The 27,580-nt window shown below is 44.0% G+C and overlaps 1 protein-coding gene across 1 annotated transcript; it reads left to right on the top strand.

Annotated features, from left to right (window-relative positions):
• The first annotated feature begins 28 nt into the window (after window positions 1-28).
• LOC112564666 (electroneutral sodium bicarbonate exchanger 1-like) lies at window positions 29-25,761 on the top strand. The gene is given in 22 exon segments (XM_025239637.1): window positions 29-154; window positions 6,582-6,672; window positions 7,263-7,355; window positions 10,999-11,161; window positions 12,200-12,360; window positions 12,870-13,046; window positions 13,334-13,452; window positions 13,640-13,888; window positions 15,011-15,157; window positions 15,351-15,457; window positions 15,737-15,911; window positions 16,240-16,373; window positions 17,676-17,725; window positions 17,728-18,203; window positions 18,353-18,466; window positions 18,954-19,121; window positions 19,347-19,525; window positions 19,999-20,071; window positions 20,420-20,488; window positions 20,914-21,090; window positions 21,453-21,581; window positions 22,294-25,761. Coding segments are annotated over 20 exon segments (3,081 nt in total). The 5' UTR covers window positions 29-154; window positions 6,582-6,672; window positions 7,263-7,264; the 3' UTR covers window positions 22,417-25,761.
• The last annotated feature ends 1,819 nt before the right edge of the window (window positions 25,762-27,580 follow it).

The raw sequence follows: 27,580 nt of genomic DNA, 5'->3' as shown, positions 1-27,580 counted from the left end.
ATCAACTGCTGCAGCAGCCGGGGGTGACAGCTTCCGTCGTCACGTGCGTGGAGCGACGGGGACATAGTTACGTAAACACCTGTACTCGACAGGTGTGCCTGCTGGACATACTGGACGTACTGGCCACTGGGTTCAGAGCCACACGGCCCTCACGGTAGGTACTTTTGTCATCCCTCAGTAATTAGAGGCGTTTCTGATACATATTTACACAGCGGAAAAAATTAAACATAAGAAATACAGTGCTGGTGAGTCTATACAACTTAACAGCACACACACGCGAGCACTTTATTTTAGCCAGCTATCACTTTAACCCACAGCTCGGCCTCGGTAGTTTCCAATGTAGTCGATGGTTTTTACGATTTTACTGACTATCTTCGCCAAATATGTGAAACAGAGTTAGCTACATACTTCAATCACGGGACCCTCCTGAATTATTGTGGCTTCTAAATGTGTATGGAAATCATATCTACGCGAAAACACTGCAGTTTGCCTGATTGATATTCGAGCCTCGTGGTCATTAAGTTCCACTGAAAATTCTTGGATTTCGTGTTCTGGCGGGCTGCCTGTCAGTCGGATTAATTCGCAGGTTCAGGTTAGTTTTTGTTTGTAATGTACGAGTACACTTGGTCACTACAGTACAGACTTCTCAAGAGGTATAGTCTGTAACAGGGTGTTGTGAAGCTTCCGAAAGCTTGTCGTATAGGTTGTCATAGTGAGTGCAGCAGGGTATCATGAAGTCTGAAACAGGGTGTTATACACTTCATTACACTATCGGGTGGAGTTGGACGTGTGTCGTAAAGACTCTAATAACAGGTTTTCGAGCGCAGTGCACGCTGACAGATTATACTGTCGACACCTGGTTCAGCCTGTAGTACAGTGGCCATACGGCCTTCCGCATGGCCAGCCAGACGACATGCATAGGAGGGGACGGGGAGCGTGCATGATTGATCTCACGCGGCCTCATCAGTGCAGCAGGTATTTGATAATCTCGCTGCTGACACTGGAGGTAGCTGCCGACAAAGCCTGCAAGTGCAACAGTCCAGCACACTCCTGGGGTTTGTATTCATTCCTATGTTAGAGCCTAGAGATTACCATCAGTTCGCACGTTGTATCTTGCAGTTTAGTCATTAATTAGTAAATTGGAGTCCATACCTAATTCGTACATTAGTTTTTATTTTTATGCTGGATCCTACATATTAAGACCTTTTTGTGTGTTGGAGTCGAAAGATTAGTTTTATTTAAAGTAAGCAAATATGTATTACTACGGTGAAAAGAAGGGTTAGCCTCACAGACGCCTTGGTGTGTAGACCTTGGTGTGTAGACACTGCCTCTCATCCACAGGAGAGTCCCAGGCAAGAACTAGGAATGTTGTGTTTACGAGAATATTATATTGCTTGCTCTCATAGACAAATAAATCGCTACTATCGGCTTAGGAATTTCGAGTGGTATTAAAAACTCCCATGAGCAATTTGGACTAAAGCTTCACATGAGATTAAGCGTAATGATATTAATGTAATAAAATATCAGTAGCAGAAGTATAACGAAAAATGTCGTCAGACCTTGAGTTATGTTGACCCTGTAACAACAAACAATGTGTGTATTGTGTCCTACTGATTATAAAAATGTAAAATAGCTCAGAATGTGTGTTATGTTTTACTGTTAATCATCTCAGATGTAAGTTTTGTATCTTACTGTGTCTTATAAAATGTACGGAGTGAATAAAGTGTATGGAATGTTTTACCGGTTACATCGTAAAAACAGCAGTTAAATGTGTACCCTAGTGATTAAATGGCAAGATGACTATATATCTCAGAAGATATCCCTGCCGTTAAGTCTTCAAAAGTACTATTCACTTTGAAGTTCTAGTTTAGTATTTCCGAACCTGTTTACAAAGTAGACCCACTGAACTTACACATTAAGTATTAGAACAAAGAATACAAATTAAAAACAAAGAACTTTGGAGAACTAAGTCTGTGGATTTGCGATTTACCTGGTCCTAGCAATGGAACTGTCACAGAGATAATAATCCAGACTCCAGAACCTTGTCTTGCTGATAACTAGTGTGAAGAAAGACAGAAGTCTTTCAACACATTGTGCTATAAACAATCGCGTGCTACAATATGAGTATTATACCGACTGCATGCTCCCCGGCATACGATGACCAGTGACACTTGATGGGGTGGACACACAGTTGTGTCTCTTCCGACATGTTTGCACTACAAAGTGTGAACACACACAGGTGCTAGAACAGCGGGTCACAAGGTATAGACATAAACAAATAAAAGCATCTGCTGCTGGTCACAAGAGACCGTCGCTCATCACGCGAAGAACTAGCAAGACCGAACGTGCATGGGTACCCTCCACTCAAAGTGGTAGGTCCCCCACCCCTTTGTCAACCAGATCGTGTTTTGCTGTTTCCGTGGCTTGTCAGCCACTGTCTGGGACCAGTCGCCCACGTCACGCTAGGGACAGGACTATAATTAGCAGCTTGTTGCCGCCGCACGCATCCTCGGGAAACAACGGGCGTGTAGACAACCGCCTGTAGACAGCAAAAACTTGTCATCGGCCACCAAGACGTCAGTTTTAATCCATAGGTTACAAATCCTACCAAAAAAACTGTAGCATATAAATTCTCTCATCCTATGTCAACACATGCGAGGGGAAGCCGCCAGAGATGGTCTTCTATTTTACAGAACATCACGACACTGATAAGCGAGATTATTTCAAGTAGTTGGCCGCTGGGCATATTGCTGCATATTTCCTATCATGCCGCGAATAACGGCGTTTCCGACAACAACGGAACATGTGTGTACACTATTATGTTTTCACAATGACCACATTTTATCCCACGACGCAGAATAAATCATTGCCGTTTGGGCACGACAGAAAAAACCTCATCATCGCTACCAGTCATCTATCTGGTAGAGCCAGTGGCACCGTGTTTATCCCGCTCTCGGATGGAATCATGGTCAAATAAGAGTGTGGCTTGTTTTTGTGATCGGTCTGTTCTCTCCATTTATCCGATAACAAACTTCACCACCAGTAACACCAGCAAGAAAAGTTCTCCAAGAATTGACAACCCAAAACAGTACTGTCTCAACTTCGGGGTCATTTTATCAACTTTATCATGGATGTTTACGAACTGGGCGGAAGGAGTTGTGTGTGTGTCCACTGTGTGTACACTGCCGATGTATGTAACAAGGAAAGCGTCACCAAGCACTTGGCAGACAGGAAGACAACAAAGAAATAAAGCCCAAACAACATGAAAGCCAAAAAATCACACTAGACTACATAGCAATAGCGCACGGAAATCGCATTCTATGTAACGGGTGGCCGGCATTAGTTTCTCAGTTGTCAAATGTCCAGGTAACTGTACATCGTATTAATCAAGAGGCCAGGCAACAGAAGACAGTGCATCCTACTCATCAAGCAGACAGGACAGCGCACCTTATCAGAGGCCAGTGCCAGCGCATGGCGGACACGCGTCAAGACGACCTGCTGGCGACAGGCCCTGTGGTCACGACATCACGGCCATCACTGGTCGCACTCTCATTAGAGGCTGCGTGCAGACTGGAGTGTTCCTGTTTCTAACACTTCACCTGACATCTCTCACGGACAGTGCTGTGAAGGTACAGGTCAGGGGTCTCCAGCACGTAACGCCGGTAATCTTTTATTCACATTATCGATAGCCTGCTGACAAGATGAAATATGAAACTACCAAGGGTACCTGTTGTTCGGATGACGTCCATTCACCTTACATTCATCGTCCTCCGTCAGGAGCCTGTGATTCATTGTCAGTGCACACATGACTCTTGCTAAACAAGTTACATCTGTCTGTCAGTCTGTTATGATAGACAAGTTACAGCTGTCTGTCAGTCTGTTATGGATAGACAAGTGACAGCTGTCTGTCAGTCTGTTATGGTAGACAAGTGACAGCTGTCTGTCAGTCTGTTATGGTAGACAAGTGACAGCTGTCTATTATGAACTACACAAGATCAGCGCCATCCGTCACATTTTGTCTACCCGCGCTACCAACTTCTTATCTGTGTGTTTGCTTTATCCTGACTTGTTGACTGCAACTCCTTGCTTGCCGGCTGCCCTGGATACCTTCTTCACAAACTCCTGAAAGTACAGAACTCTGATGCCTAATTATCCGCTACCAAAGTACGCGATTCGTACCTGCGATCAACGAGTCACTAACAGTGTACTACGTCACGCTAACAGTGTACTACGTCACGGTGGTACACCTTTCACAACATTGCCAGTCGTCAACACCAATCAGAGCGACAGTTCGAGTTATTCGGAAGTTGGAAGTCTGAACTTTTCGTGCTAAAGTAACAGTTTTTCTGATCCACGAGAAACTCTAGCAATGTTGTGAATGGTGCACCAACCTGACGCAGTACATTATCAGCTCTCGTAAGCATTACATCTGTAAACATTACTTCTAACAACCTTTCCCATAATACTAGTCCTTTTTCACACCCTTCCTTTTATTCTGAGCTCTTGTTCTTGTTATTTGGTCCCTCTTTGTGCTTGTCTGTATTTGATTATCTTCGTTAGCTTAGTTGTTGATTCTTTTATAGTTCATATATTATTTTTTTCTGTCCCTTGTATTCTGTCCGTGTTTCGTTCTTGTTCTTGAACGCTAAGAGCATAATCCGTAGGAGTGTGAGTATACACTTTATAAATTGTATATTTATTATTACTATTAAGCTGTCAGCGTACAGTGCGCTTGAGGACAGGATCAAAGGGCAGAGAGAGAGGGTTGGCAAACAAAATAATGAACTAAGTAGACTTTAACTTTCCGCAAAGAAAAGAAGTCAAATTAGGCAGGATTAGACAAATGACGAGTATTGACATGACCACAGACACAAAAATAATCACAATGTGTCATTTTTATGAAATGAACTCCATTTTCATTTCCCATAACTGAAGATGTTTTCGAAATCTTTTAAAAACTGACGGCATGTATTTAACAGCTGCCATACACGTGTTTGAGGACCTCTGACAGAGGATTTGTGGTGTAAGTAGAAGGCAGCCTAGCAGCAGGGCGTCTGAACACTCAGTTCCGGGTTAAATGCCAGCTGAGCCGCTGAAGAAAGCTGTCGGGAGGACGAGGCCTGCATCTCACGCGCTGCCAACAGCAGGTGTAAGCAGGCAAGCAGTGGTCAAACATCTTGTGACAGGTCACGTTGCCATGGAGAGGTCAGGACACACACAGGGGTGAGCTTCCGCTGTCGAAGGAATAGGCAATCTCCATTGGATGAGAAGGCACGAGCACCACACTTACTTTACACCTATGCACACACACACCCAGACCCACCATCACCACGCATACACGCGCTCGAACAGAACATCACATTCTGGCTATGGTTATGACTGTCACACTATGGCTATGACTATAAAATAGTGACTACTCAGCATTTGAGATTTTAAGGCGCAATTACTGAAAGTACAACAAATGGTCAAACAAAAGATGTTGTCGACCAAAGACCGTGTTGTCACAGGGCAGCTAATCAAAGAACTGTGTGATCAAGGAGCGGCCAATCAAGGTGTCATTAATCAAGGTGTGGCTAATCAAGGTGTAATTAATCAAGGAGCGGCTAATCAAGGAACTGTGTCATCAAGGAGGGGCAAATAAAGGCTCGAGTACTCAAGGAACTGGTGTTCTCACCTGTTGTGAAAATAGCAGCTCAGCCCCCCCCCCCGGCATCCCTCCCGGCCCCCGGCAGGCGTGTCAGTACATAAGGAGGAAGACTGGTGGAGATCAGACCCAAGCAGCACAGCATCATCTCAATAATTTTGAGTGTGACCGGGTCGACTGGTCCACAGCTGTGATCACTAGGTCTTGAGAGAAGTCACTTCTCACGCCCACACTGTGGCGATGAAACCATCGCGGACGATGGTCAGATCTCAGAGTATGACAATAACGGAACTGGTATACAAGCTCGCTCTTCACCTTTACTTGTAGTGGAAAAAAACCACGTGGGTAACGAGGACACCAACGGCGAGACAACCCAGCGGTAGGTTTGCTCCATGAGGACAAGAACTTATTTTCCATCTTAATATGTAATCTTGTGAAAATCTGGATAATTTTTGAAACTTGTTATGAGGATTATACTCTAGAAATATGAGTTAATCAAGTAGTTAACACTGTCCAAATCGTGTGTAGCCGAGTACGTAGCTTAGAGTGGCTCAGCGTAACAGTGTGACTCCGTGTAGCTCAGTGGGTAGCGACACGTCTTGAGAAGAGAAAGCCTCATACAATGACAACAGACAGAATGACAGACTACTTCCTTCCCGTTAGCAGTCTTCTCCAGGCCGCTAAACTCAAGCCTGACTACTTTCTCATTGTTACAGAATACTATACGCTAAGTGTTTGTCAGGCTTGAGCTAAACAGCAAAGTCTTTGGTGCCCCTGAGGCTACAGTCAAAGTTGCCAACGACTCTACACAATCCAGTCATCTTTCCTGATTATAACCGCTCTTATGAGTGAATACTTTGTTTTGCATGCAGTCTAATGGGATGCAGGGTGTAGGAGAACCTGCGAGTAACTCGTCTTTTGTTTTGTATGGTTGCAGAAAGTCCTGTGAGCATTTTGGTGGTCAAACCATGGACAGCAACGAATTGTCCGAAGGGTCGGCTACCAATGGGCCATTCCAAAAGATAGAAGTAAGTTTGGGTTACGCAGCCCCAGTCTTTTCCTCCCTCCAAAACGTCACTCATCCGAACATTCAAGCAAACAAGCAGTCACAAAACCTGTTCAGCTCCCGAGCCTCCTGGCACGAGCTTCATGCCTGTTGTTTTGTCTTTTTCAAAACTTGACGACACGATGGCACAAGAATTCACGGCCGATGAACACTCAAAATATAGAACAGAAGAAAAGCTTTTTAAACAATTTTAACCATGTTGTTTGCCACTAGCGTACCAAACATTTGTGTAAAAAGTGCTCATCAGTATTTATATGCATTTCAAGGCACGTAAGAGGTCCCCGGGGCAGGTATAAGTAAAGAAGTGTTACGGGAGTGCAGAGGAGTGCAGGTACACTAGTGGCGGAGAGCCAAGGTATGATGTGCTCACAATACAGCAGGAGGAGTGACATGTCACCCCTCGTCAACCTTTTCATGTTATTTTATTTATTTTGCTTGAAACTAGTGAGTAGTAAGTTGACGAAGCAATGATCCCGCAGCAACTGGTACACCTAGCACGTGATGACACACGTGTCCTACTGTAAACGGTCACGTGAACTTGTTACATTGCAGTCATGCGGAAGAGCTCCTCCATGTACCTCAACGTGCGCATGCCCCAGAAGCCAGATCGCCCCCACGTGGAGGGCGAGCAGAATGAAGGAGAGGGTAAGAAAGTGTAGGGGGAAGTAGCTTCCTCCTGCGGTGTCCACGCTTCCCCCTCCCGCTGCAGACCTCGCTGTGCCACAGCTTGTTGCCCTCATTTACAGCTTCTATGCTTGTCCCTTTGCCTCCTAGAAAGTCCCCATACAACACAGATGTCTTGTGAGCTTGTTTTATCTTATTAACCGCTTTTATAATGATTAACTGTCATCACAGTCAAACATACCGCTGCGTGAAATGACCAATGACTGGTTGAAACAACTGGTGTACGGCACAGGATTTAATGCGAATGTGTAGAAGCTTTACAACTTTCTTACTTATCGTAATGGTGTACTCTAGAGATTGAGTTAGTCTCAAAATTTCAGTTTTTATTGGAGGAATAATGTCATTAGACAATCAATCTTCATTCTCTGTAGCAGGCATAATCCAGGACAGAACATTTTCTTTTGCTCACAAAAATAATTTATGCATATGAACATAACATAATATATATAAACATACCCATATAAAGACATTATAGCGCACCTATACCCTCTCACACATACACATGAACCTCATCCAATGCACCACCATCTGTCATCTCCGGATATGATCCTATCGAGGATGAATGAGACACTGTCGATCTTTCAAACATGTGAGTGGCGATGAAAGTGAACCATGAACGTTTGTGGCTTCACTGCGAAAAAAGTTTCCCGAATTTGAAGCATTTGAAACATTTTATTTATTGGCTTTCAGCCCTGGGGGCATTTTTAGCAATTAAGTAATATAATAATCACACAATAATCTCACAATGGATGGTGACGATATGGCAAAATTTATAGATGAATACACAATACTAAAACTATATATATATACCTAAACAGTAATAATGCAGTTTGAATAAATTTGCATAAGTTAACAAGTATACTTTTCGATTTAATATTCATCAGCTAGTGGAATTTAAATTCATGTGGATGATGTCCAAAGTATACTGGGAGCAGCGCTTTCCGTGAAACAGTTAACAAAGGGTGAGCACACGCAAACAGTGACATTCATCACCTACCTCGTCTAGATACACAGTAGACATGTTCTTACATATCTAGGTACATCACTATTGCTGAATAGGCAATTGATGGAGCTTAACTACATTTTATTAGCTTTGATCTCAGAGTTGGGGACAAATCAATTAAGTAGTTCCCAAAACCAAAATATTATTTAAACATCCTGTAAGTGGTGCAGATATTGTTTTATATTTATGTCTTTGTTTTTTTAAAAAATAAATTGATCTTTTAAACGTAGCATTACAATATTCGTAAACTGACATAGATAAAAACTACATCCAAATTTCCAGATGAAGGAAAGACCTAAGGCATCTAACAATGAATGTATATAGCTAAACAAGGATAGTTTACATACTGGATCAAACAGAAAGTTGCACAATTTTTGAATTCCAGAGTTATGTTCCACATATAATCTATACAAAAAAAACATGGAAACCTACATTTTGCAAAAATTGATACAGAAAAATACCCAGTTCACTCAACACCATACATGTTGGAGTGTTAGCTTAACATTTAACATCATTTTCAAAAATCTCAGTTGCATCCTATCAAGAGGTCTAGTAGGTCTAGTAGGTCCTTTACCAAAAGGTGTGGCTGGACCTTGTTAAAGGCGCTGGCAAAATCCACGAACAGGACCCGTACATAGATGCCAGAGGTTGCAAGTGTTATAGGATAGCATCTAAAAGAGTGAGAGTGGCATCAGACCCCTATTCCCCAAAGTGATTTGTAGGGAAATTGCAGAGGATCCACGGGATCAGCCACAGTAGAGATTATCAAACGTTCCACAACTCTCTCCAAACACTTGGCCACAACAGACGTGAGAGCCCCAGGTCGAAAATATTTCAATTCTGTATCATTAGGCTTCTTTGGCACTAGCATTATTGTTGATGTGGGCCACACGCGGGGGACACTGAGAGTCAAGGGAAAGCTGGAAAAGTCTGGCAAAGACACCACCTAGCCGACTAGCACACTCCTTTAGAACCTCGCCTCTCACGTGGTCAGGTCCGCGGGCTTTACGCGGGTTAACATGACAGAGAATTCTGACAACATCTTCCCTCACAGACTGTGGCAGTCAAGAGCAGACATGATCTGCTTCCTCGCTGAAGTCTCTCAGGTCAAACCGCGCATGGAAAGTGTTGAACTCAGTAACTAATGATTGGGTCAGTTACACACTTTACTCTTTGGGGTTTTTGTTCTCTACCCATCATGGTGTTCATAAGGCTCTCCATGCTTCCCTTTCGTTGCCCTAGCTTTCGCTTCTCTACCTTCTTTCTGTACTCCACTCTAGATGTTTTTGCCGTTGCCCTCAACTCCTTCTCTTTTTCCTTCACTTTCTGTCTCCCTGCATAAAAGCTATCTTCTTTTCATTGAGCGTTTCGGCTGAGTAAACAGTGGTTTGTTATTTAGGTAGCTGTAAATCCGCTTAATAGGGATGACAGACTCTTCACAAAAGGTGATTTAAGGTGTGATCGTGTCTGCCAGACAGTTCAGGTTGGATCCACAGCAAATAGAGTGGCCTGAAGAACACTGTCAGTGTCTCACAATGCGGACCACTATCCCGTTCCCCTACTTTGTAGCTTGTGGCCCATTTCTCACTGACAAGCATACACAAGCTTACCCCCTAGGTACTTATTTAGTTTCTTGTGCATTTGTGTGGATGGAATCGTTGTGTATTATCTACATTTTGTGAGTGTTACACGTGCGCGCATTGTGAACACAGTTCTTTTCTACTTGCTTCGTGTGTATAAATAGTCAGTGCATCATAACCCTTGATGGCAGCTTCAGACAGTGCTGGTCAATTAACCCAAACCATGTTAACCAGTCAAGTCTTAACCCAAACCATGTTAACCAGTCAAGTCTTAACCCAAACCATGTTAACCAGTCAAGTCTTAACCCAAACCATGTTAACCAGTCAAGTCTTAACCCAAACCATGGGCGGCAGATTTCTGTTGCTGTCATGGTGGACTCCCGCATGTTGCCTAATTCCACCCTTGCTGCTTACAGATGTATTTTTCCCTTTTGAGAATGCGATGTACCTAACAATGACCTCTGTTCTGACAGAAGATCTTCCCTAAACAGACTGTTTGTGTTCTGCAGCATAAGTACAGTGTTTCTTGACAGAATGTGAGATTAAAGAGGTTTTTTTCTAGCAGTTTATGTTGATGTTGTATTGACAGGATATATAGGAAAGTCTATTGAGAAGACATATAGGGAAATGATGCATAATGTCAGTTTTTTTTAAGATATGTTGGCCTGTACATTGATAGAATTGTGTTCCGGGGTAAACCACGAGGGTTCTTGCAGTGTAAACTGTTTGCGTTCTCGTATGGAAAACAGTACGATTTATTGCAAACCTGTTAGAAGTGAGGCGCAAACAATTGATTGTTGATACATGCGCATGGAGACAGGTTGAAAGACCGCCTGCCCGTCCGCCCGAAGCCAGCCAGCCAGCCAGCCAGCCAGCCAGCCAGACAGACAGCAGACAGACAGACAGACAGACAGACAGACAGACAGACAGACAAACATGTGGTACCGGTGTTAATCATATCTTTATTTACAGAAACCCTATCTTTGTACTCTAACAGATTACACTGTATGTCTGGTGACAGAGTCTTACAGTATATGCGAGGACTCGACCTATGACCCGTCCACTAAAGTGCAGGGCCTGCTGAACAGCGTCAAGTCCCTCAAGCACCGCGCTCACACGGTCTTCTGTCAGCTGAGCATCCTCAAGAAGCGCGGAGACAACTACGAGTGGCGAGAGAGTGGGCGGTGAGTGTGGGGGGGTTATGAGTAGTGTGTGTGAAGGAGCGGTGATTGGGGTAAAGGGGTGGGGAGCAGTGTAAGTTGTGAGTAAGCAGTGAGCGGTGAGTAGTGTGCGTGGTCTGTGAGTGATATGAGCGGTGTGTGAGTAGACATTGAGTGTCGACATTGAGTAGTGAGTAGGCAGTGAGTGTCGACAGTAGGCAGTGAGTGTGGACAGTAGGCAGTGAGTGTCGACATTGAGCAGTGAGTAGGCAGTGAGTGTCGACTGTAGGCAGTGAGTGACGAGAGAGTGGTGTGCGTGGGGCTGTTACATGGTGAGACAACTTGCAAAGTTTGGAGTGGGGCAGGAGGTTCATCAATTTCATTAACAGACCTGGTAACAAATTAACATTACAGATTGCTGACATTCAAACCACATGCTTCTGGCTATATGCGAATTGCCGTCTGTTTATCAAGCCTGCCAACTAGACACTTGTTCATCGATTCATCAAAGCAAAATTCATTTGATGATATCAGTGTGTCTGTGTGTGTGTGACAGAGAGACGCTAGTTAGCATCCACCTTCGGGCTGAGCGGAGCGGACATCATGCCAGGCTTCTCTTTGCGGATTTTTCTTCTGCTTTTAACTCTGTGCAACCTCATTGGTGGAGAGTCTAGTTTCGGTACATCTATCCCACCAACTAACTCTCTGTCTTTTTAATAAACAGATAACAGAGAGTTTCTGTTAGCCGTCTTCTCTCAGATCCTGTTGTCGCCTGTACAGCTTCTCCTCCAGGCTGCTGCTTGTCTCCACTACTGTATATGTATGTAGTATCTAACACGAGCGCCATCTTGAACTGCCAATGTGGATAAACAAAGTTGTATCGTAAGTGACATGTGACATGTGCGTGTGTTTCAGCATGTAGACCTTGTGTCAGTGACGACTTGACATGTGTCATAATGTGTATTTGATGATTTGTCAACATGTTCGCGGAGTGTATGAAGTGTCCTAGCGTCTGACGTGTTTTGATGGCGTGTGTGACGCGTGCTGGCGCGCGCCGTGCAGGTGGGTGAAGTACGAGGAGACTGTGGAAGAGGGAGGGAAGCGCTGGTCCAAGCCGCACGTGGCCTCGCTGTCCATGCATTACATTCTAGAACTGCGGCGACACCTGGCGGATGGCGTGTTCCTGCGAGACGTGGAGTGCTACTCCGTGTCGCAGGTCATCGGTAAGTCACGTGCTGCCACCACGCGGGTCGACTTTGTCCAAATGAACAGATTGTGATCGTTTAATTTCGGTCGAAAGATTTCGTCCAGAAGTTCCCTAAAAGCGTCATGTGAAGAAGTTGTGGGAAAGTCGTCCATGGCTCAGTGCTGCTCCAATGTTGATGGATAGTAGTTCAGTAGTTCCGTTGCCGATGGCAGGACTAACTTATGATCAAATACTTACGCCAAAGGTGGATCCTGTGAGACCAGCTGTACTTCAACGAATTGTGGTAGTAGCAGTTGTAGTGACCAACTTTGTCCCTTCTTCTGATCGATTAATATTCACACATTAGCGAAATTTACTGAAATACGATCAAGAGTTATAAAGGCATAACATATAGCAAATGAGAATAATAAAGTTATAACATATAACACTGATTGTGTAGCTGACGTGAACACATGACGGGAACTAAACACTCGCCTAAAGAAAAGCATGTCACATAACAGCACGCGCCCTATCCTCTGCCCACAGACAAGTTCCTGGACGAGTGGGTGGACCAGGACCTGCTGGACCCCATGCTCCGCATGCACGTGCGCACCTTGGCCTTGAAGCCGCACCGGCACCGACACGAGCGAGGCCGCCCCGAGGACAAGCGCAAGGGTGTGACGCACTCGGCCAGCGACACCGTCCCCCACAGCTCCTCCGTCAGTGAGTGGCCGCACGTCACGCGGGACGTCACAACCAGTGTCGGTGTGGCGTCACGCTGTGTCGTGTGATGTGATTGCATGAAAAGCGCTGAGTCAAATGTCACACATGGTTTCGTTGATGTATGAAGCATGTGAATGACAAGAGTTCATATCGTTATATGACTGTTATATTGGTGCTATATTGATTCCCGAGCTAAAATGTTTGCACTTCCTGCTCATGATATCAGGCATTTGTTCCAGTTATTGCTGTTATCGTTGTGTTAGTGACGTTCTGATGCCCTCCCACAGGCTTAGAAGTGCACGGCGAGACCCTCAAGAGTGTCAACAGCGCCATCAGCTTGTCCTCTGACTTCGGTAGTGAGCAAAGCCTGGAGAGCATGGACTCCTCCGACTTGGCCATGAAGAAGGTAAGGAAAGGCCCCACAGTCGTGACTGACAACCAGTGCTCTGTTGCTGCTGTTAGACGTCTGCTCACTGACCTCCGTTACATTTCTATGAAACACAATAGTCCGCTAAACCTTCGAGGAAGCCATATTTGTCACCTCATGTGATCTTTGACCTCCCGTGTTTTCTCTCTACTTTTGTGACTAACAGCAGCTGAACGAGCGGTTCCTGCGCAAGATTCCCAAGGGCTCAGAGACGGCCAACATCATGGTGGGAGAGCTGGAGGACCTCAAGAGTGTACTATGCGGTTTTATGCGCCTCAACGATGCCCGGGAGCTAGGGGAGATCTCGGAGGTACCGCTGCCCACCCGCTTCATCCTCTACTTGCTGGGTCCTACGGGCAGTGGCGTGCAGCTGAGGGAAATGGGCCGTTGCATCTCCACCATGATAGTCGACGAGGTGCGTGGGTAGGGGTGTGCTGCTGCCCACGAAAGGGGTCATCATGATGTTGTATGTTTGGGTGATGACACTGGGGATGTGTTTGTAGTGTAGGTGGGTGAACACGATCGTGTATGTCGGCGGTATGACACTAGGGATGTGTATGTAGTGTGTTTAGAACGAATGTGTCTCTCTACTTCCTGAAGGCAATTTCGCGTTCTTCCAACAAAGAACACAAGGATTGCCTTTGGATGCCCATGTCGTGTGTATTGGCTGCGTGGTCAAGGGACTTTCACAAGACAATAAAATTAATAACAAACCCCACTAGCTATAAGCAAATACCGTCTACAAATAAGCTACGTTTGGCATATACATCAACTGTAGTGTGAATAAACAGGAATGACCCAGTGTCAACACATGCAGCATACGCCTAGGGGAGGGTATTGCATCTTACTGTGAAGTACATGTTCTCTTCCTGTTACCTAAAACGCATTTGACTCTCATTCCTAACTTTATAATTAATTAGGCATGGTCATCACACTCTACTATTGCCAGATAAACAAATACGCACATGCGCCATTGAAATTATCAAAAGATTGTACATACATTAATACGTTGATGTATCATTCTTATAATGACCAAAATGCTTTACACAGATAAAAAGTTCTTACCTCTACTAGGCGATGTAACAAACCTCGATTCAGAGTCCGCGGCGCAACAGTCTACAGTCTGACAGTACTACAGATGTCACGCTCCATTGGCTGAAAACAGAACTCAGTCGATCTAACACAGTTCTTAACCATTAGTATCCTGTTGCTTTCTCTCCCCTGTGTAAAAAAAAGCATATAAAACTTTCGATTAAACTAAGACAAGGGTCCAAAGATGACGTGGTGCCACGTGATCTGCTTCAGTGGTCCTCTCATGAAATGATGTTCTTTGCAGCTACGAGCCACGGCATTCACGCACGCGCACGCCCTCCTCTCTCTCACACACAGACACACACACGTACACTCATATAGGTGTGCACTAGTAAATAACAGTACCACCACCACTACTACTAATAATGTGCTGCTACTGCTACTGCTCCTGCTGCTGCTGCTGATGATGATGATGCACACGCGTTGTAATCTCTACTTACTACAGATATTTCGAGAAGTGGCCTACAAATGCCGGGATCTTGATGATCTGATCGCTGGTGTTGACGAGTTCGTGGCGCAAGTGACAGTGCTGCCACCTGGTGAATGGGATCCGAAAATTCGCATCGAACCTCCAAACAAAGTACCACCACAGGTCAGTCACTTCCCTAAAGACATGGATGAGGAGTGTTAGTGAGCTACCGCTTTCACACGCGCACGCACACACACACACAATCACACTCATCGCTGCTTTCATCTGACGAAATAACCAGTGACTACCCAATCACGCATGAGATTAAGAGGTTTTGACGTTCACAACAGAGGCTGTGATTTATTTATGTTCACAGGAAATACGAAAAGTTGAGTCGACGGCAGTTTTGATGGAAAAGACACATGGTACAGATGGTGGCGATGAGGGTGGCCACGATGATCCCAACCTGGAGTTATCTATCAGGTGAGTGCCAGCTATCAGAGTTACTCACCAGGTGAGTGGAGGCTAGCCGAAACTGATCATTTCTTCTCACCTGACGATCAACAGCTTACCATGCTGAGCTCATTTACTGAGACTTGGGCTTTCTGTTTTAAACTAAGCATAATTATGTGTGCATTTATACATTCATGTAGACTACACGCTTGCACACACTCAGACAGCAAACGAATGCATGCGTACATGTGCGCACGGATGCTAATTTTGATGGAGGATGCTGAAGGAGGTTTGTTGATTGTGCAACAGACCATTCACGGGCCTCATCCAAGACATCAAGCGCAAGCTACCCTGGTTCCCGAGTGACTTTAAGGACGCGCTTCACATCCAGTGTCTACCCGCAACTCTCTTCATCTTCCTGGCACTGCTGACCAACAATGTCACATTTGGAGCACTCCTGGGTACTGGCACGGGTAGCTACATGGTAAGTAGATCACAGACATAGGCACTACATGATCAGTAGATTGTATTACAGCGTATTTTTATGTACAAGGTACAGGGCGTGTTGTCGGTGAACACTGTGTCTGTTGATGTGTACAGGGTGTGTTGAGTCTGTGTGTACAAAGCGTGATGGAGTGTGTATATATGTACATGGTGTGTTGGTGTGTACAGGGTGTGTTGTGTCTGTGTACCAAGCGTGATGGAGTGTGTATCTATGTACATGGTGTGTTGGTGTGTATAGGGTGTGTTGTGTCTGTGTACCAAGCGTGATGGAGTGTGTATATATGTACATGGTGTGTTGGTGTGTACAGGGCGTGATGGAATGTGTGTTCGCGGGTGCCGTATCCAGCATTCTATTTGCGCTCTTCGCCGGTCAGCCACTCAACATCCTGGGTAGCACGGGGCCCATGCTGGTGCTGGAGAAGATCATCTATGACATGTGCAAGTGAGTCCTCATCAGCAGCAGACACTCTCAGTGGGGATATCTATCTATCGGCATTAAGGGGAGGGTGAAGTACATGGATAGACACGGCAGCTGTCAAGGCTCACCATTGATATCTATGTTGGGCGATAGTCAGCAGGTCCTGTACAGGGTGACCAGTCCAGTCTTTGACTTTGGTCAGCCAGTTCTTCCTCTGGTCACCGCAGGCGTCAACCTCCTTTCAGGGTACCTTGAGTACTGACAGGGTACCTTGAGTAGTGTCCGCTTGACTGTTGCTAGTAGGGTAAAACTAAAGTTGATAGATACCAATGAGATGCTGTAAATATGACTTGGGGTGGAGAGAGAAGGGGGTTATATTTACCTGCTCATGCCAGGTGCTTGTGTCATATGAAAACTAGCGTAGAGCTATAGTGTTGGTGTCGCACCCTTGCTTCCCCGCAAGTCAAGCAGGCGGGTGTCAGATCGCTCAAGGAGGGAAAGCGGCGATGGACTCGCCTGTAGGCCGAGCCGGACATGAGCATAAAACACTGCCGACTAAGAGAGGTCAGTCGGGTCACCAACCTCAGGTACCCAGGATAGAGGTAGGGGATTGGGGAGTGATTGATAGAGAAGTTTAGGGGACACCTAGAAAACAGTCATATTTGGAATAGTATCATCTTGTAAATTGATTTGGAAAACTCTCGATCATTAATAATTTCGTTATTACACTAAATTGCCTTGTGTTGTTATTGGGGATACGCATGGGGACTTAGAGTTAAGGGGAGTATAAGTAGCAATTCAGTGTAAGTGTGCGTGTACGGTAAATGTCGGTGTGAGTAGCTAGAGGTGTCGAGAGTGCGATCAGCCCGAGGCAACGGCAATCGCAACCTCTGACCATCTTCGCGTGCTCATTTCCCGGAGTTCACGACAGCTTGATGTACATCGATCTGTGTATGTGTGTGTGTACAGGGCCGCCGAGAGCCAGCACGTGCCCCGGGGTTGACGATCTCTCCTTGTAATTGTAATCGTAAATTATTTTCCTAGTTTATAATAATATGCTTATAATTCGATTTTCAATATCTACATTTGATTCAGTAACGTAATTTAGACTGTAAGCTTTAGGACAAGTGCAGTACCTTTCTTTAAAAGAAAAGTAAAAAAATCCACTAACGAAGGTCAGGCCGCCTTCACAGCCGCGGGCCCGGGTACACCATACCCACATATCACTTCCCCCTCTCGTCAGGCCTGTGTGTGTGTGGGTGGCTTTGGGAGATACCGTAGATTATAGTAACTAAGAAGGACAACGGTGACTGTTGATTGTCACAGCGATAACAACTGGGACTTCCTCTCCCTGCGTTTCTGGGTGGGCATCTGGACGACGGCTTCTTGCTTCTGCTGGTCATCTTCAACCTGTCAGCTCTGGTGCGCTACCTGACGCGCTTCACGGAGGAGTGCTTCGCCAGCCTCATCGCCCTCATCTTTATCTACGAGTCCTTCAAGCAGCTTGCGGAAATCGCGACACTGGAAGCCCCCATGCGTCTGCGGCCGAAGAAGGGTCACGTGTACCTTCCGCACTGCTTCTGTGACCTGCCGCGCGGCAACCTCACCGACACCGCCAGCAACCTCACAACCGCAGCCACTACCACGCTGACGACGGCCACCACTGGTAATGTTACGATCTTTGACTCCTCGGCGTTGACGGAGGCGATGTGCAAGGCGATGAACCTGACGTGGAAGTGCGAGAGCAGCTTCGTACCGGACGTGTTTCTCATGTCTGTCATTCTTTTCGCAACCACCTTCTTTGTCGCCATCTTCCTCGTTGACTTCCGCGCCTGGCCCTGCTTTCCGACCTTTGTGAGTGATACATACATACATTCTGTTGTGTGATGACAAACATATATATATATACAGGCTGAATCTGTACACACGACAGGCATACCGCCGTTGTGTGCTGCCGACAGTGGTTGTTTTCACACCTTGTCAACACGTACTTTACATTACAGGTGCGCAATATTATCGGCGACTTCGCTATTCTCATCGCCATCCTTGTCAACGTGGGTATCGATGCCGCTGTGGGGCTGCCCACACCCAAACTAACCGTCCCGTCGGAGTTCAAGGTGAGCAGGCGATTCCTTCAAAGTGAACACATGCCTGAACTCTAACATTAATGAAGTGAATAATCGTCGCCAAGCTAAACTAAATGTTATTTCACTTTTCTGACAACTGGTTTAATAACTAGGGCGAAAAACGTAAAGAAGTAAGTCGTTATTTCATCTAAGAACCTTACAGGTGTATATCGGCGCTTTTACCTAACCGTTTACAAAATGTCATATAAACAATCAAATGACATGTAATGACAAGGGAGCTAGTCATACCTTTTTTCACATATTTGCTATAGCAAAGTTATGGCATTTCGTACTGCTTGCAGTTCCTGTGACATTTAATTTGAAGTTCACTAAAGTCGAAAGCAGTGATGGGCACACGTTCAACTAAATATCAAACTAAGATTCAGATTGTCAAGGTTATCTACCTTGAAGTTTTCTTTCGAGCGAATGTTGGTAAATATTTGACTATGTGTGATGTTTGTTTATGTGTGGCTGACAGCCGACTAAATATGAAGCACGAGGCTGGTTTATTAACCCCATCTCCGACACGAACCCTTGGTGGCTGTACATCGCAGCGGGATTGCCGGCCCTGCTGGCTACCATCTTGATCTTCATGGACCAGCACATCACAGCCGTCATCGTCAACCGCGCAGAGCACAAACTTGTGGTGCGTGCCACTGTTTGCATGAGTGCGCGCGCGCGCGCGCGTGCGTGCGCGCGCGTGTGTGTGTGTGTGTGTGTGTGTGTGTGTGTGTGTGTGTGTGTGTGTGTGTGCGTGTGTGTGTGTGTGTGTGTGTGTGTGTGTGTGTGTGTGTGTGTGTGTCTGTGCGTGTGTGTGAGGAAGAGAGACGATGACCACATTATGACGTCATGAATGCCGTGTGGTGTGCAGAAAGGTAGCGGTTATCACCTGGACTTGCTGGTGGTGGGATTGCTGGTGGCCATTCACTCGTTTCTTGGCCTGCCGTGGTACGTGGCAGCTACAGTCAACGCCATAGCGCACATCAACTCCCTCAAGAAGGTCTCCGAGTGCGCGGCGCCGGGTGAAAAGCCCACCTTTCTGGGGGTCAGGTGGGTTACTGGCCACACACGTCATCGTCGTTTGCAGCGTCGCTATCGGCATGAACAGATAAAAACAAATGGGCAGAGACGAATAAAGGGACAAATATTTTTCATCTTACTAGACAATGTGTCAGACACATTACTCAACACGTGTGTCATCTGTATATCTGTATCTCTTGCTGACAGCATGTGATCACTTCCTGTCTGATGACTGTGTATAATCATCTCTACTTCCATCTCTTTGTATGATGCCGCCCCCCCCTTTTGTGGGTGTTTATCATCATTTCTAATCCTCCTAGTCTCTAATTTCTAGTTTCATGTCTCTCTATATGATCATCCCAGTCTCATGTCCGTGAAAGCCCCAGTCTTGTATTTATGTGTGATCATCCTCAGTTTCATGTCTGTGTGTGATCACTTCCAGTCTCATACTCATACTTGTTATTTGATCCGATGTATTTATTTATGTTTGCTTTGATTTGCAGGGAACAGCGTGTTACCGCATTTTTTGTGGGTGTCCTCAGCGGCGCAGCTGTTTTCATTACAAACATTCTCAAAGTGAGAATAAGTCAACGAGATCCTATTTTCTCTTTGAAATATCACACATATTCTCGATTCTCATGTCACGCCATCCTATCATGTCACATCTATTATGACATAACAGCATCAGGTCTCCTAACAGTGTCAAAAGCTAATAACTAGTAACACGTGACTCAATAACTTCCCTTACTCACGTTTCTTCATGATTAGACTAAACGTTGAGGCTACCTGACTGTTATTGTACTAACAGACGATTCCCTTATCAATGAATGTCCTGATAGAGTCATTGTACTCCAGTCACAGTGTTATTGTACTGACAGGTGAACCTCATGCCAGTGTATGACCTGACTGCTATTATACTCGCAGGTGATCCCCATGCCAGTCCTGTACGGAGTGTTTTTCTATATGGGCTGGTCTGCTCTTGGGGGGATGCAGGTGAGTCAGGACTGCTATCCACACGTCAGCCTCTACTGAATCAGTGACATCACTGAGCACATCTGACTTACACCATGCATGCACACAAGCACACACACATGAGCGCACACAAGCACACACACATGCACACAAGCACACACACACACACACACACACACTCTTACTTGTTCAAACACACGTAGCTATAAAGCTCACAACTTAATGCTTGCAGGTCTTTGCATGCCAACGGAACATGAGTGAACTAAGAATTGTTCTCATGATTACAAATAGCGAGTGTTGCAGCTAATGTATTAGTGTTTAGCCGAGTGTTGTAGGCTACGAAATACTCTGTTCAAACTGTCCTCTTACCAGCTAGTGCATAAGGTTTGACAGCTGCTCCGAAAGTCTTTGGAAGACTTGTGCTGACGTGGTGCGGTCTGTTTCAGCTGATAGATCGAATCTTGCTCATCTTCATGCCCATCAAGTACCAGCCGGACTATAAGTACCTGCGCCATGTACCGCTCTGGCGAGTCCACGTCTTCACCGTCATTCAGATCCTCTGTCTTGTCGCCTTGTGGGTCGTCAAGTCAGTCAAATCCATATCAATTATCTTCCCCCTTCTGGTGAGCTTCTCTCCCCCTCCTGCCGTCTGTCTCAGTCACCCTCCGTTCCTTTCTCAATCTCTGTGTGTGTGTTCTGCGTGTGTGTGTGTGGACAATTTTGACCAATCACGTTCTACATACACATTAACTGCAGATGTTCTGGGGCTATTATAACATATAGAGTGTTCATATTCAGATATCAGAGAGTGTCCCAGTCTTTCAGTAGTCATTTAAAAACACTTTTGAGTTTTGAGCTCAGCTGTATGCAGTCTGCCATCTTAAAATACTCTGGGTCACCTGTAAGCGGTTGGTGTCACCTGTAGACTGTAGACCATAGCTAGTTGGTATCAGTTGTTTACAAGCTCGAGGTGTGTGTGGTGCAGGTGGTGTTCACGGGAGTGGTGCGCAAGATCATCGAGTGTTTCTTCACGGAGACAGAACTCAAATATCTCGACTCCTTGCTGCCACCCATCGGCCGCAAGAAACATGATCGGCTGGAGGCGCACAGCAAGGTAAGGGTTAAATCTTCAGGATAAAGTCTTTTTTTAACCGGGCAAAGTGCCGAAGCGTCAAACCTTCGAAGTGCTCTAAGTCCCATTGTATGGGCAGTTATATTGGCAGGCAAGTCTGTGTTGTCCAAAGTTCTGATGTCTTGAATGTTTTCTGTGATCTTCGCAAACGACTTCGACAATCTTAGCAAAACTTTCAAAGGCCATCGGACTGGTCAGAATAATTGCCACACACACAAGATCATTCCAATGTACAACACCATCAAGAATGCATGGCACAGAAGTCAGAATGTTTTGCTTGTTTCAGAAAAAATAACTCTATAGACAGAATACAATGGGCACCTAGTAGTGTAGTAGTTAAAACACTCGCTTTCTATCATTTCAGAGAGAGAGGCCTTGGGTTCAGATCTTGTCTTGTGCCACTCTGTATGTGACACCTGTTGGAAGGGCTTTTTTTCAGGTACCCAGGTTTCCGCCCCCTACCTCTCCCCCATAGCGCGAAAGCGCCTCAAGGTGAAAACACTTCCCTACCAAACCAAACCAAACCAAACCTAGATACAATACACCAGGTCGGTTCTAACAAGTAATGAGCACAACTGGGACTCTTTCTCCACCGCTGCGAGGTTTGGTGATGTCGAGATGCAGTAAGCAGTAGTCTTACAGTGAATGCTGCTCTCAGTTTTCATGAACTTTGAACCCTTGACGTATCTTTCAGGAGTCATCATCGCATCATGGCCGGACAGGGCACAGCACGCATGACAAGGCCTCCTTCTTCCTGAATGGAGATCGCGAGTCGCCGCCAGCCTACGACAACAAAGGTTTCGACACGAAGCTTTAGTCCGCTACCTCGCCGTCTGTCTGGTGATGATGGTTGCGTGTTGGACACGTGCCTCTGCTGTGTCCAGACTTGTTTCCTTGCTGACCACTGTACATCTTCCTGTCTGACACGTGACTGGGAAACCAAGAGACTTCTTCTGAAGACTGACCACTTTCTCTCGGCATATTGCGAGAATCAACGAAACATCTGGGCTATCGTCGAAAAGATCTGATTAAAGTAGACTTGTATATACTATAACTTTCCTAAACAGACGAATAGAAAGAACTCGCAAAGGTATTACCTTTTGTCAGGAGGTAGCCGAACCTGACAACAAAAACCAGAACAGGGCGATGTAAGAAATAAGTACTGTTGGTAATTACTGGATGATGTTGGTGAGAAGCAGAACTGGTAAAATCTGGGTTATACTGGTAACGTCTGACAAGAAACAGATTTTCGCACTGATACAAACTTAATTTTGAGTGCTTGTATGACTTTTCACAAAAAAAGATGTATTTATTTTGCTTAATTTTTGTAATTTGAAAAGATACATTTGACAACTATAAAAAAAATTTTCCTGTTCAAGAAACTTCACGAATGGAAGCCAAAGAGCAAACTGAGAAGTTCATGACTCCTAAAAATAAACTGTTCACAATGTGACCCCAAGTAGTATTAAACAGCGATCTTTCTGCTGATAAACATGCACACAATGCATACAATCAATCAATTGCTGGTGAGCAAGCACACATAAACCTGTTCTATAACTGTTGAACACTTGCAATCAACTGTCTTGCTAACGATGAGCATGCACACAAACAGGAGTTTCTTGTCCTCAAAGAGGATTAATTAGGAGACTTCGTGACAATCGTATCTTTGATGCATAGTGGTTTTGCAATCCGCAAAATAGATAAAAACATTGCATTTATCTTAATGAACACAAAAATATGGTTGGCAATAAAGAGAAGCTTTCTTACTTGATTGCAACTGAACGATTTGGGTATTACTGTTTACATGAACGAAGCGAGCCACAAGGGGAGGACCACTCGTCTTTGTGATGTATGTACTTTCTCAAACTTCCACCACTGCTGGCGATAATTAAAGTGCAGCTTTACACATGCTGCAAGTGTAATGTAAAGGTAACATGATATTGTGTTGTGTAACACTAGGGACACTTGCATGAAACATCAAATGTGCTGTTACAGTACAAAGCTAATGTCAGTACTTGAAGGATACATCGAGTGGTCCAACCTGCAAATCAAATGCTCGACTAACTCAAGTGTAGTGTTAAGACAGCAATGGAGCGATGGAGCGATGAAATAGTAGTTCATCGATAGTGTAATGGTACTAGAACTGCGGCCAGGGAATCCACAGCATAAGATCAAGTGCCTTTCTAAGCCATTGCCAATGTAATATAAAGTTCAACACTAGAAAAGCTTGATTAAGCGCAACCAACTGTCAGCAATATTCTATGATTTTGTGATGCAGAAGCATCTGCTTGCGCGTGGCCATAACATTCGTGACAAGTTAATCAGATGTACGGCCCGCTGTTTACTCAAAGGTATTCCTCTGTAACTGGGAAAACCTTACTGTAAAAAGTATTTTTATATTTGTGTATATAGCAACGTATTTTAAGCACAAAACTTCTCTGTTGTGGAGCAAAGATTTTTAGAACTGTTTCCAAATCCCAGTTAACTGATGCTGATGCTGAAAAAGGCTAACTTGTTTTTGAGGCCTTTGACCTGACTATGTACTTATGTCTTTCTTAAAACTAGTAGCTGGTAAATTTTATAGATTCAAGAGTGACAAGAAGCCAAAGACAGACAAAAGTTATGTCAGACAATTTCAGTAACAAAACATTGTGCTTGTTCCAAATCTTAACTGTATGATTCTCCACCTGCAAGTCAACCTTATGACACCACCTTCCCACCACTGGCAGAAAACAAGATGACGATCACTTTTAACATCAATGAGTCATCGTCATCAGAAGTGCAGTTTGACAGTGTTGCCTGTGCCTATTAGTTATTGACTGTGATAGGCAAAGGCAAATAATATACAGTGATTCTACAACTGTTTTTGAGACCAGCATCCATTCTTATTTTGTTTGTGGTTTTCTTTTTAGTAAAGCGCTTTGAGCTCGCCTTAAATAGTCGGAAAAAGCGCTATACAAATGAATTTATTATTGTTATTATTATTATTGTTATTATTGTTATTATTATTGCTGTGAAAACTTTACTTATCTGTGTATGACATTTGTAATACAGAAGAATTAAAAAGTATATTTTTTTAGTATCACACATATTTTTAGACTTATATTTAATTGAATATTATCAGATGCTTTTAATTTCTCCCTTTTTTCAAATAATATTTGATGTCGATTTTGACCAAGCTTCCACTTGGCGGAAGACAAGAGTAGTAACGCCAACCTTTTTCTCTCTTCCGTGATTTATTTTCAACGTTTATCTTAAACCAGGTTTGGAAAAACTATTCTTACTTTGTAACATCTAAGTTTACAATCTGAATATGTATTTCGCATTAGTGTAGTTTTGTGATTGCTGTAGTTATGATCATTAGGAAATTTGCAGGAGAAAGAAGCATGTGTAGAATTTAGCTTATGGAGGGTTTGCGAGGTGTATTAAGGTTAAGGAACGAAAATTAATATGTGCTATGGGTACAGATTTGATAGCTTGAGTGACAGTCGACGGCCATGACAAAGAAGTAGGTGGAGCTATGCAGATACTATGATGTCAGGAGCCTCCTGTCGTCTGCTTACCCTATAGTCGCACACTTACTTTAACTGATCCAACAAAACAAAACGTCGCAAAAAATATAAAATATCCCTATCACACACATAGTCCATTAAAGGCAGTTCATTTACTGCACACAACTTCACGCCCTGCTCCTCTGTGAACAATGAATCATACGGGAAATTGGCTCTCCTCTGTACTACCGTTACTATATAGTGTAGTTCTGCCGTGCTGTCTTGCTGTATGTAGAAGCGGGTGCTCAACTACGATGAATTTAGTCAGTGTATATGACAATTTTATAATGGGGTCAAATGTGGAGAGTAAAGTTACTTCCTCTCCAATTTTGAAAGATAGCAGCGCCCTTGGGGCAGAATCAAAAATTTGATTTTTTAAAATCTTTTGGTGGAATGGTGGACTAGACAATTTAGCAATGTTATTGTGTAAGATTTTCTACTTTATGTTTATGTTCTGTATTAAAACGGTTATAAAAATGTTTAAGTCAATTAGTATTAAAAAAAGGATTAAATTTAGGAAGTAAAGTGTGGATAACGCAGAATGATGTTAAGTAATTAAACTGTTTGTATCTTTTCCATAAATCTTAATGAATAAAACACCTTCTAAGTGCTACTCACATAAATTCAGTCTACTGGAAGCTTGGGCAAAAATGGCTTCAAAATATTATAAAAGAACGAAAATTATCCCCATTGGGCAAAACTAAAAACCTTTTGATAATCTTCAATTGAAAACTTAAGCCTAGAAAATATGTAATGCTACAAAATATTTCTGAGTATTACACACAGAGCTGTTGGACCAATTCTGCGAAGGAGCCAGCAGTCTGACCAAAGAGGATAATGGTCTGATAGTCATCCGTCACTGAGACCAGCCGGTTCGCACCATACAGAGTATACAGAGATAACTGTCTAAAAGGCATCCTCAGCATGCGACAAAAGCTGTCCTGATCGACTTTCCTGTAGTCTGTCACCGCATATACTCAGTGTAATGGCCAGATGGTTAGGGTTAGAGTTAGTAATATTATGCATATAATATTATAATGGGCTAGGGTTAGGGTTATTATTAGAGCAGTTGTATTAACCTTTTAAACTACTAATTCGCAATGTTATTCGAATTTTCGTCATACACACACATCTTTCGAGGAATGCACTTGACAGTTGCTTGACATGCTTCCTGTCATCAGATGGTACTATCAAAATTTTCCTGACGAGACCCATTCCCAGGACGTGCAGTTTGAAGAAAATCTGCAAAATATATACATTAAAAAAATTAAAGAAAAATTGTTTTGTATTCTTTAAAACTCCATTTAACAGCTCGCTTTTGATTAAAAGGGAGATAAACTCAAAAGCAAAAAGCGTCTTTGGGTTTTGTTCTTACTTTCCCGGACAAAGTTGATGACATCAGTTTTGTGTTTTTCATTCTAGGGTCAGATTTTAGGTTGGTATAACTATATCCTTAATATATCCTTACCAATCACAAGTCCAGGCTACATTCTACTAGCTACATTCAGCGGAAAAGAGAGAAAAGATCGGATTGACTGGGATACGACTAACCCATTGTGGGGACATCGTGACACCAGCTAGGTCGAAAGTAGTGGAACTAAACTCGTTGTGACAATGACAATGAAGCCTGAGACAGCATGCAGACATGTCAGATGAAGTGAAAAGTTGTAATACAGCTGAAATAATAATAGAAGTAGTAACTGATAACTTGTATAGGATGCGTGCTAGAAAAATAAAAATATAAATATAAGAATATGCTAACTTAGGTTTTCACTCTAAATTGCATAGAAACTTTGTATAGTAGCATGCCTCGTTTTAGTAGTTAATCTGAGATGTGAATAAACCGGAAGCTTTATGCACTCCTCCCTCGTTTTAGTAGTTAACTGGAAAAAAAATCGTCTGCCAGCAGTCACAAGTACGTGCATGCTAAACCTACTCAGCTAAAAAAATGGAAGAGATTTCATTTAAGTTTCACCTGGACTGCGTCCTTATTTACTTTAGGGAGATGAAAAAAATACAGTTAGTCAAGCAGCCGAGCTAGCAAGGATTGTGTCGCGTAACCGTGTAGTTAACTGTGACATTTCCATACAGAAACATCCACAGTTATGTATGTGGAGTCTTCACATCGAGCAGACGACAACCGGAAAGGTCATTTTTGTGTGTGCACAAAGCCATGTGGAGTGGAGATTAAGTCACATGAGCAAGTGGCCAATCACAAGGCTCGGGTAAGGTCCCTACATAACATCGTTTTAGGAAAAATAAATTCGCTTGCGGACAACTGGTGCCTTTGCTGGCATTGGTTAAATGCACACGGATTTCTTTGCGCACTCGATATCCCGAAAAGTCGAATGAGATTTGAGCTTTCGACACTGCTTTCGAAGTTTTTCTCTGGAAAAGTTGCGGGACCCTTGAATTTTCGGCTTTCCATGC

The sequence above is a fragment of the Pomacea canaliculata genome, linkage group LG5 (genome assembly GCF_003073045.1).
Source record: "Pomacea canaliculata isolate SZHN2017 linkage group LG5, ASM307304v1, whole genome shotgun sequence".
In the NCBI taxonomy this organism is placed as follows: domain Eukaryota; kingdom Metazoa; phylum Mollusca; class Gastropoda; order Architaenioglossa; family Ampullariidae; genus Pomacea; species Pomacea canaliculata.
This window is presented reverse-complemented; position numbering and strand designations above follow the sequence as displayed.